Source organism: Rana temporaria, chromosome 4 (assembly GCF_905171775.1).
Source record: "Rana temporaria chromosome 4, aRanTem1.1, whole genome shotgun sequence".
NCBI lineage: Eukaryota > Metazoa > Chordata > Amphibia > Anura > Ranidae > Rana > Rana temporaria.
In genome coordinates this window covers 258,876,162-258,888,177 of record NC_053492.1, presented here as the reverse complement: position 1 = coordinate 258,888,177, position 12,016 = coordinate 258,876,162, and the positions used below count along the sequence as shown (strand labels likewise).

At 38.9% G+C, this 12,016-nt stretch overlaps 1 protein-coding gene across 1 annotated transcript in view; it reads right to left on the bottom strand.

Annotated features, from left to right (window-relative positions):
* Positions 1–1,283: 1,283 nt before the first annotated feature.
* The window catches only part of LIN28B (lin-28 homolog B), a 63,354-nt gene continuing 52,621 nt past the window's right edge, over positions 1,284–12,016 (bottom strand). The window contains exon 4 of the mRNA XM_040350166.1: positions 1,284–2,821. Within this exon, the coding sequence (XP_040206100.1) occupies positions 2,452–2,821 (370 nt within the window). The 3' untranslated portion in view covers positions 1,284–2,451. The remainder of the gene's footprint in view (positions 2,822–12,016) is intronic.

Sequence of the window (12,016 nt, the reverse complement as noted above, 5' to 3'; positions counted from 1 at the left end):
ATATCGTCAAAAGTTAAACTTTGCATTAGACCATGCTGATAAAAATCAGCATAACCATTGAGAAAACACAGTCATGGCATTCAAGTGTAATGACTCGATATGTGCCTGGTGGATTAAATAATTAGGAGCAGCAGCAATTCTGTGTTAATACTGCAAATTCAACTAGTTCAGCTCACCTAAAGAAGTTTAGTACTTTGAAATGGTTTTCCATTTCAGAGCAGGGCAAAATATTTTGCCATGGTACCTTCCATATGAGCCAAGAGACTTCGAGATGATCAACATTGCAAATAAGCCAATCTTTGATGGTTGGTTCTACCATTTGCCAGACACAATCAAATCATCAGCAGCAGTATACACATCCAAAAAAGATATTCCTCACCATAGAACTGATGTGTATCATGTGGGGATGGGGGAGTACAAGTGAAGATCCAAACATTCCATACAATTAGTCCACACATAAAAGTAAAAATACCACATTTCAAATTCCATGTTTTGGACTTATTTTCCACAAAATCTAAAAATCCCTTGCAGTTTTGGAAAAGCCAACGATATCTGATAAAGTAAAGAATTAAGTCCTGTACACACGCTCTGTTTTCTCGGCGGTAAAAAGTCAGCCGAGATAACCGAGGGGAAAATCGAGAACCCGGCAGGAAAACTGCCATGGAGCTTTGGTCGGGAATCCTGGCCCTGTGTATGCTGTTTTGGCACTGCCTCACAGTGTTTCCCATAGGATAGTAGTAGATCTGGCTAAAAAAAAAAATGCTGGGAATCCCGACGGGAAAATAGAGAGCAGGTTTTCTATTTTCTGATGGGAAAACTGTGAGGAAGCATACACACGTCCAGTTTTCCCGGCCAAAAGCTCTCTTGGCAGTTTTCCTTGCATGAAAACTGGTCGTGTGTACGGGGCTTAAGAGTAAAAATGTGTTTTCTGTGACACATTCTTAAATGTGTTTAAGCACAATTGTCTGAAAAGTTGACAGTTTGTGTCTCTTTCCATATCGACACCTGGCTTTGTCAGTTGAGGATCAACCCTTTCAACTCAAAGAGCTCAAATTTGTAGAAATCCAAGAAAACAATTGTTTGGCCCCAGTTTTCTTGTGCAAGAGAACATAAGTTAGGTGGTTTATCAGATATCTTACATTGCATGACAGTAATAATGTTCGATTTATAACACATACTCACAGTAGCACACAGATCAGTGATAGGCTGTTACAGTGACCTTTACAGATGTGCTCTTAGATTTTTTTCAAAAATCATATATGAAATTATTCTGAATATACTTAAAAAATAAAAAATAAAAATTCAACATCATCACAGAGGTTTCTAAATAATTTAAGTGCTGCTTTATCCCACAAGTTAGCCAAAAGAAAAATGTGATTTAATGGTGCAATGTAGACTCTACTATTGTCTTCAGGTGTATAATGTTTGTATTGTGGGATGCAGTAGGCCAGTGCACAACTTGGAGGTCAAATCAATAGAGAATGTGCATCGGTTCCTGGCCCACCAGACACCCAAAAGTCTTTTTCTTGAGACCCCTGCTAGTACCTGCTCTTACAGGCATTAGGCTTATTTCTTATTTGCCAGGTTCATGTTGAATGAGACTACATTTGTTAACGAGGCAGATGACTCAAACCTAAAGAATTAAAAGAAAGATCAGCTGCCATATTCTGGCATGTTTTAAAGTCAACATGGTAAAAGTGTGTAAATAACAAAACAAACCTGAATCTGTGTGCTACTGCAGTCTAGACCCTAGTAATGAAGATGGGGGCTTTGTTAATGTTTTTTACTACTGCATTCTTTACCCCATACAGTATCACTCAGTATATAAAACAATGCATTTATCCTAAAGTTCATGATTATTCGCTGTATGTTCAGAAATTCTCCCACCTGAACACAGTGTTATTTGAGAATACCTAAAGCAATGAAGGAAAAATCGGCATTCACAATGATTTAAAAAACAATAAAAAAAATGAAAAGCAACAACTGGGATATGTTAATACAATATATAGGTGAGAGGTCACTGAGCCTAAATAGTAAAAACACATGGGAAAGCACAATACTAATTTAAAGGTGGGAGATAAGAAAATAAATAGCAGGAGTGTTTGGAAATAATAATGAGTATTGCTTCATTCTCTGATGAATGCTAGGAATGCAGTTTGTTGTGAATACACACACACATACATATATATACTCATTTTATGAAAAATTATAAGGAGTATACATTAAAAAAAAAATTGCTCACAGACACACACACAAATGAGGTAAGAGAATAACACCCTGCATGTTCAGTTTGCTTGAAGTGATTTGTCTTTTTGTAGATTTAATTCACAGTTCCTAAACAGTAGTTAAAATTCCAGATATGTTGCAAAAAAATGAAATGATTTCCCCTGTACTTGTATGAGGTAGAACTTCCAAGAGAAGGTCAGTTTTAAGGGAGACACCAAGACAATGCTAAGTTTTTTTCCTCTTTTGAACAGAAGGCCCCTTCCTGCTTTGTTCTTCAGGCGATGTAGACATCTTACTTAAGGAAGCTTCTTGCGGTGACCTGCTTGAATGTTCTGAGAGCTCCGATCTTCCCTCCTGAGAATATGATGGAGATGAATAGCCTAAAGCACCTCCTCCTTCTCTCTGAAAAGCAGAAGTGGAAGGCTGCAGTTCTGCTTCATATCTTCCCTGAGAGGCTGCTGGATGCTGTGGAACCGTCTTGTGAGGGCAGTTAGCTACCATGTGCATTATGCTTTGACAGTAATGGCACTTTTTTGGCTGTGGAGGTAGATTGCACTCTTTAGCATGATGATCAAGGCCACCACAGTTGTAGCATCTAAAATAAAAAAAATAGACAATTTAGGAAGAAAAAAAAAACCTTGCATTTCTTGTTCATTTCTTTTGAAACAAAAAAACAACAACTTGGTTTTGCATGCAAGCCAACTGAAAATATACAGTTGTTACACTGATTCCACATACAAGTGATTATAGTAATCATGGATAATGAAGCCTACTCTATCTACCAAAAAAATAAAATGGTATGTAAAGGCAAATGTTCTTTGTTGGGGAGGTATCATTTAACAAGAATCATACAATGGCACACACAGTCAATAATGTTCACTGCACTGATCCAATTTGCCAATGGATATGTACAGTGTTACTTTAGGAAATCATGGGAAACATCTTGACAATTCTGTCCAATGTATGGTGAGACTTTAGAAAAGAACTCCACATACAGAATACATTTCAAACTTGTTTTGCAAATAGGTTGCAATATACTAAAGAGAAAAACCCTCTGAAATGCTAAAAATAAAATAGGATTTAGAATAAATGCAAAGCCCCAGCAATAGGTAAAATACCTCTAAGAAGATGCAAAAAACAACGCTTTTCTTGGTAATACCATAATGGCAGTAAATGACAATTCATCCATGCTAAATGCAAACGCTGTGTTTTCCATCTACATTATCCCAAAAATCACCATAAGGGGGCGGCATTTACATTTAATTCTCTAGGCAACCTAACCATACAACACACTATTTACAATTTCCCCAAGCATATTCTTCTTTTACATCGGGCATACACTAACTGTATATATTGTGTTCGTATTAGCAGCCTACCACTCTGGTAAAAATTATAAAGCTTTCTTTATACTGTATTCTACACTGTGTAATAATGTGCTCATTGTAGAATTTCCTGGTGTATTTTTTTCTGAAATCATCATGCCATTAGGCTATAGAATTACCTTATCATTTCTGGAAAAATTCCAGAAAAAAAACACAGATAGAATTCTGTAAATTTGTTGCAAAACTCATTTAAGGGATATTAACATTTCTTGAGACATAAAACAAGAACATTTTAAATGGCTGTAATAAAAAAAAAATATATATATATATATATATATATATATATATATATATATACACACACACACACATATACATACATACACACGCTAGATTTGCTTTAAATTCTTTAAAGAATAAGAAAAAACAACAACAAAAAAAGACAACAAAAAAAACTGACAAACGCTAATAAAATATTTCCTACATAAGCCATTCTGCTAAGAAATTTTACCTAAAATAAGCTTCCCAGTTTCAAGCTTTCAATAAATGCCAAAAAAATACAAGAATTCTCTTTGTTGCCACCACAGCAGCAGTGCATTCTACAGGAAGCACGCTCTTCCCAATTTAATTGGCTAACTGTCTCCCAGAAAGCTGCTCAGAGTTCAAAATTTAAGTACCCTAATGCCTGGTACACACAATGAGATTATCAGACGAAAGATCGTCCTTTTTTTTGCATGCTAATCTCAGATGGAACCTGAGGAGTTTACTAAAGTCAGGAAAATTCTCATACAACAGAATAAAAACTTGGAAAAGATGCAATGTGTTGTAGTGTATTTGTATTGCATTTTTGAACGACAAGTGTACTGATTAAAAGAAACATTTCTGATCGTAGGAATAACACTCTGGAATGAGATTTTCTGCAATGAAATTTTTAGCTCAGACTTACGAGTTGTGCGTATCTTGGAACACTTTTTTTTTTTTTTACTGAACTGATCATGTACAAAAAAATTTTAATTAAATATTATATATATATATATATATATATATATATATATATATATATACACACACACACACACACTCACACATACACACAAACTCCCACTCGTAATACTCATGTTGAACAAATTATAAAATTGCAGTTAAATGGTCTGTTACAATAGCTACAGAAACATTCTTTGTAGTGTATACAGCCGATTTTTTTGTAAAAGTGTTAATAAATTGATCAGACCAGTTGGTGGTCGAATTAACTTTTGTATACAATTATATTAATTTCTAAATTCTGTAGAGGATGTTGAGGGAGAATATATGTACAGGGAGAAATAGACACATTTTCCTTGCCTATACTGTTTCCTGAAGAATTATAAAAATATAGAAAATATAGTAAACAATTTTCATAAGAGAACACAAATTAAGACCTATAAAAGAAAAAACACTTACTATGGAAATTTCAACAAACTGAAATCTACATCTCCAAGACTAAAAAGAGTTAAATAACCTCTGCAATGGTGCTGCCTGTAATTATTGGCAAATCAATTTAATCAGTCACTATGGTATGCACTGTGTTATCCGATTCAGTGAACCATTTCAGTCTCCAAATGGTCAAAAGAACGCGCAGCCAAGCTCACCACTTCAATCAAGAACATACCTTTTGGCAGATTTATCACCACAATTGTATTTAGGCTCAGGGATGTTTAGGGTATTGCTTCTAGGTTTTATTGTAGGCACTGTTTAGAGCACAGAGAAAAAAATTCTAATTGCTACACAATGTAATCTTCCGAATTCCTAACCCCCATCACATTTGCTTCCCTGCTGAGGCAATGCCTTAGATGCTATCTGCTCCTGTTTATGAGTGGCAGCCAAGGGTGTGGGGGGAAGCATTTAGTCCACCCCTTTCAGCATTTCTTTGCTTTGTGTCAATCATTCTTACCAGCTGCACAACTCACACCATTTCTGAGATGTTTTCCTTCTCTTACTGGGGTTTTAAGAAAAATGGCAACCATTCTGCCAATAGAGGTGCACTAAGTGAAAATTTTAGTGCCGAAACCAAAAATGCAGGATGCACTTGGTCGAAAACCAAAACCGATAATGACAGTTTTAAAAAAAATATTAATATTTTTTTATATAGAATTGTATTATTTTCTACTTTTAAATTATTGCCACCTTTAGCGCAAGAAAAGCTCAAGAAAAATGTATCCCTTTAAATTCTATGTATGTTTTATACTGGTCCATTGCGATTCCATTGTGGTGTTAAATCCTGCTGGTGTTAAAAAAAACACACAAACAAAACCACACCTCCCAGTTCAGCAGCAAGAACGCATCATTAACGCACCAGTGTTATGTTTTTGATGCAGTTTTTGGTAAAAGCATGGTAAAAATCGTCCCAAAATCACGGTAAAATCGCAGTGAATTTGCAGCAAAATTGTGGTGCGTTTTCGGTACCATTATCGGCACCATGTCCGAGTGCCGATAGCACAATTTTTGCCTGAAATTGTCTAAATGTTTCGGCGGCTGTAATTTTGGTGCATCTCTACTTGCCCAGCAGACCACTCTGCAAAACATTCTATAGGTACCTTCGCTATACATTTTTCAGCACTTAAGCTGAAACAAAGTGACACTTAACTTTGGTTTAAAAAAAATTAAATTCAAGTATGTATTTTTAACGCTCAGCCTCCTCCAATTTCTTTTTTGCTGCTGTGATCTGTTTTCCTATAAGAGGGTGGCTACATTCATTTTCAATGGTCCCACTATATCTAAGAACACAGTTACCCTCTATTGCACAGTCCTGAAATGGACTATGGGATGTTTTTTTTTTAATGTGCATAGAACAGTGCAACAACTAACCTTTAATAGTTGTTCCAAACATAACAAAAGGGGGGGGGGGGTGACAGCAGAGATTTATCAAAGAGGATGCAGAAAAACACAGTAAGAAACAATTTCATTAAAAATAGATTACAGGGCCAATAAGTAGTGGGTGTGTATGGATTATTTTTGGAGAATAAGGCAATTTTTTTGTTGTTTAGTGTCAATTTAATATGAGAGATTTCATCCTCTTGACCAATTTATTAAATGTGTTAAAGGGTAGCTGGGCTGCGTTATAAGAGGCACTTTACTGAAAAGTGCAAACCTAACATACCAAAGGTATACAGTATACAGACGCTCTGACCAACAGTTCACTGAAATAATACTGGCCCGGATTCAGAGAGATCTGCCTATCTCTCGGCGGGCGTAACGTATCTCAGATACGTTACGCCGCCGTAAATTAGGGCGCAAGTTCCGTATTCAGAAAGAACTTGGGGCCAGATTCAGGTAGAAGTGCGGCGGCGTAACGTATCGTAGATACGTTACACCGCCGCAAGTTTTCATCGCAAGTGCCTGATTCACAAAGCACTTGCGATGAAAACTACGCCGGCGGCCTCTGGCGTAAGCCCGCGTAATTCAAAGGGGCGTGTGCCATTTAAATTAGGCGCGCTCCCGCGCCGGACCTACTGCGCATGCTCCCTTTTGAATTACCCGCCGTGCTTTGCGCGATGTGACGTAATTTCTTCGAATGGCGACACGCGTAATTCCGTATTCCTGTACGGCTTACGCAAACGACGTTAATTTTTAAATTTCAACGCGGGAACGACGGCCATACTTTATACAGCACATACGTGTGCTGTGTAAAGTTAAGGCACCCAAAACGACGACTAACTTTGCGACGGGAAACTAGACTAGCGGCGACGTAGCGAACGCGAAAATCCGTCGTGGATCGCCGTAACTCCTAATTAGCATACCCGACGCTGGTTTACGACACAAACTCCCCCCAGCGGCGGCCGCGGTACTGCATCCTAAGATCCGACAGTGTAAAACAATTACACCTGTCGGATCTTAGGGCTATCTATGCGTAACTGATTCTATGAATCAGTCGCATAGATACTCTGAGAGATACGACGGAGTATCTGAGATACTCCATCGTATCTCCTTTGTGAATCTGGCCCATGCGCCCTAAGTTACGGCGGCGTAACGTATGTGGTCCGGCGTAAGTCCGCCTAATTCAAATGTGGATGATGTGGGCGTGTTTTATTTAAATTTAGTGTGACCCCAGGTATTTGATGTTTTTTACGAATGGCGCATGCGCCGTTCGTGAAAGAATCCCAGTGCGCATGCGTGAAATTACGCCGCAAATCGTCAATGCTTTAGACGTGAATGTAACTTACGTACAGCCCTATTCGCGAACGACTTACAAAAACGACGTAAAATTTTCAAAATTCGACGCGGGAACGACGTCCATACTTAACATAGGATACCCCTCATATAGCAGGGGTAACTTTACGCCAGAAAAAGCCTAACGTAAACGGCGCAAAAAAAAATGCGCCGGGCGGACGTACGTTTCTGAATCGGCGTATCTACCTAATTTGCATATTCCTCGCGTAAATATACGGAAGCGCCACCTAGCAGCCAGCGTAAATATGCAGCCTATGACACTTACGCCGGTTGGATCTTAGGGAAATCTATGCGTAACTGATTCTATGAATCAGTCGCATAGATACGACCCCGCAACTCAGAATTACAACGGCGTATCTGGAGATACGCCGTCATAACTGGTATCTGAATCCGGGCCACTGTTTATAGATGTATATTACTCAAAAAAATTACTCTTGGCCATTTCCTGTTTAATGTACAACTTTTCAACTGTCAGTGAAAAATAAAAAATACAGGCTTTTTATCTGCATTTTGAAACTGAAGGAAATTGCAAAAGAACCTCTGATACACGGTTTATCAATTGTACCAGCCACAGGAATGCCATTCATCCAGATGCAAAATAATATTCTTCTTTTATTAAAAAAGCCAGCAGGAACAAGTTCTAATGTGACATGTTTTGTGCTAGGCACATCTCTTCTTTCTCAATCACTTTCTCACTTGATGGGAATGAGCTGAGCCAGTACCTGAGATGTGAGTGTGGAGCCTGATCTTGCCAATAGCGGCATGTGAAATTATTGATACTTGTAAAACAGTTATTGACTAATCTTTCTCTGCAATTTAAAAACACATGCACCAGGAAAATGTATCTATTTGGTGCATCCCCAGACTAATTTGATTATTGCATATACAAAAGAAAGGTTGTTGCCCCGACAGGGAGACCAAGAGGTGGTGACCCCTGGGACAACCGAGAGGCTACTATGGCAGTGACGGACAATATGTGTAGTAAAATATAAGTTTAATAAATATTTAAAGTTGCATTGTATAATTAATACACCTGGGACAGTAATACAAGTATAACACTATGAGAGCTGAGATAGCTATAGTAACAACCTATATTGGTTGGCCGGCCAAGAAACATGCACGTATGAGACTAATTCATTAAGCGTGCAACAAACAGCACATAAAGGACACAAACAATAACAAACATACAGGACAAAAATGACTGTGGCGATCCGGACGCCGGATGGAGAACTTTTGCTGTCAATTCTAATCGGAAATCCGATATAGTGTGTGAGGCGGTTAGCCTGATATGCAAGTAGAGAGAGTTGTCAGCAAAAGTGCCCCTGCAGTGGGTAACTTAAATAATAATTTGATTATTGCACCCTCACTTAAAACTGAGCAACTCAACATCGGTTTATGAATTCTAATCCTTGATCCCCCAGCTACTCCAGTTTCATCACTTAGTCAAGGTTTTTTGTTTTGTTTTTAACGCTTAAAAAACAAAATTTTTTAGGCATTTTAAACTACAGAGTCAACTTAAAAAATAAAAAAAATAAAGCCCAGGGGATTTAATAAGAAGTAGAGTGACATAATATAGCTGTCACAAAGGCCTTCTCAGAAGATTTCCCTTACATCCTCTCCTGTGGAGAGAGAACTGAAAAATGTTGACTGGTCTATTTGCAGTGGTCACCAGCACAAATGGAAAAGTTGAAAATGCAGGGACACAATACAATCTGATATATTTTAACCCTTTCCCACAATAGCTAACAGAGAGGTTAGGTTAATTCCTAAAAAAAAAAAAAAAAAAAAAATCATATCCTGGTCCCTTAAAGCAGATTAAACAGCACAGTTGCTGTGTAATTTGTCCCCCTCTAAACTGTAAAAAAAAAGTGAACTCCCTGAATCTGCCACTTCCTGTATCCTGCCACTTATTGTATAACCTCTCTATAATGACCACGAAAATCATGACCACCGTGGTCAGAGCAGTGTTAATTTTGTAGATTAAAACCGACTAAAACATTTTAGTCGACTAACTTAATACCATTTTAGTCTACTAAAATACGACTACAAACAAAAACAATTGAGATAACTAAAATACGACTAAAACTAAAATGGCATTTTAGTCAAAAGACTAAAACTAGAATACCATTTTAGACAAAAGACTAAAACTAGAATACCATTTTAGACAAAAGACTAAGATTAAAATTAAATTGAAATTTGATGTCAAAATTAACACTGGTTTGTACTTATATAATGAGTTTGTAAATTGTAGAGAAATGCTTAAATAATGCATTACAATTTAACTACATCCTTTCGATTTTAGATGAATAACATGAGTTTTTTTGTCGACTAAAATGATTTTAGTCGACTAAAATGTCCTGGATATTTAGTCGACTAAATACAACTAAAACTAAAGCAATTGCAGAAGACTAAAATGGGACTAAAACTAAAATGCAATTTTAGTCCTAAGACTAAAACTAAATCGAAATTTGCTGCCAAAATTAACACTGAGTAAGAGTATGTCCCTCCGTCAGCCCTGCCCCCCACGCCGCTATTATTGGAAAAAAAATACAATTGTCACTGGCAGCCCCTCTATTAGAGGCTGGCATACCACACTGTGTAAACCATTTAAAAAAACGAGCAGTGTAAATACAGATTTTCAGCAATCTTAAGGCCGGTCACGTGACTCGCGGCTGCTTTACAGCTACGAGACAGCTTATGCGGGTGGAGCAGAGTGACCATGTGATCTCCCTGGCTGACGTCAGAGAGAGATCCCCCACAGAAGCCATCCATCGGAGCTGTAAAACATATGTCAGTCACGTGACTGGCCTGAAGACAGCTGAAAATCTGAATTTACACATGTCAGTCACGTGACTGACCTGAAGACAGCTGAAAATACTGAATTTAAAATTCAAGGAGGTCCGGTCGCCAAAATTTTCTTTGGACCAAGGTTCCGAATCTCAAGTCTGTGCTATGACTCAGAAAGATTGTAGTCACAGGTGTCCCCATCACAGTGCTCATTTAAATCAGGTGTCCCCATCCCAGCGCCCCTTTACATCAGGGGTCCCCATCACAGTGTCCCTTTACATCAGGGGTCCCCATCACAGCGCTCATTTACATCAGGTGTGCCCATCCCAGTGCTCCTTTACATCAGGCATTCCCGTCAGAGTGCCTCCTTACATCAGATGTCCCCCTTAACATAAAATGTGCCTATCAGCATGTCCATTAACATAAAATAAGGGTCACGCTGATGGGCACATTTTATATTAAGGGACACTCTGATGGGAAAATTGTATGTTAAGGGGCACCCTGATGGGCACATTTTATATTAAGGGGCACTCTGATGGGCACAACAAAATGTGCCCCTTAATACAAAATGTGCCCATTAGTGTTGCTCTTAAAATAAAATATGCCCATCAGCATGCCCCCTAACATAAAATAAGGGTCACGCTGATGGGCACCTTTTATGTTAAGGGCCACTCTGATGGACAAATTTTATTTTAAGGGGCACGCTGATGGGTATATTTTTAATGTGAACGCTGATGGGCATATTTTATGTTAAGGGGCACTCTGTGTGCCCCTTAAAATAAAATTTGTCCATCAGAGTGCCCCTTAACATAAAAAAAGGTGCCCATCATTGTGACCTTTAACACATGCCCAGCAGTGTGCACAATAAAAAATATGCCCATTAGTGATCACTAATTACCATGTCACCTTGAATGCAGGAGGGGCAGAAGTTGCGAGATAAGGAGAGTCCAGGACCGCTAGTAGCAGGTGGACAGGGTGCGCACGTGACATCACGCCCCTCCTCGCAAGGAGAGCCAGGAGTGGACCCGCGAGCAGCAGGGGGCGGGGCACGCACGTGACGCCCCTACTCACAAGGAGAGTAAGGAGAGCAAGGAATGGACCCGGGAACCGGCAGCAGCAGGGGGGCGGGGCGCGCACGTGGTGTCACGCCCTTACTCGCGGCTCGAAAGTGTGAGCTGGTCAACTCCGATACCTGCGGTGAGGAGCAGGAGGCGGGCGCGCGTTCTCAGCATCACTGGTTGCTGGGGAAACCTGCGGTACCAGCAAACCAATGCTGACATACTGGCGGTCCGAGCAGAAGCTTCACTCGGGCCGGACCTTGGGCCGCCATTTAGTGACGGCTGTAATAGATGGTTTGACATAGATTTAGACAAATGGGTTCACAAACCCTTTAACCACACAGGCTGATTTTTAAAAGGTTCAATAAACATTTAAATAAAACAAATAGAAATGTGTAGCTTTGGAATGACAGGTTT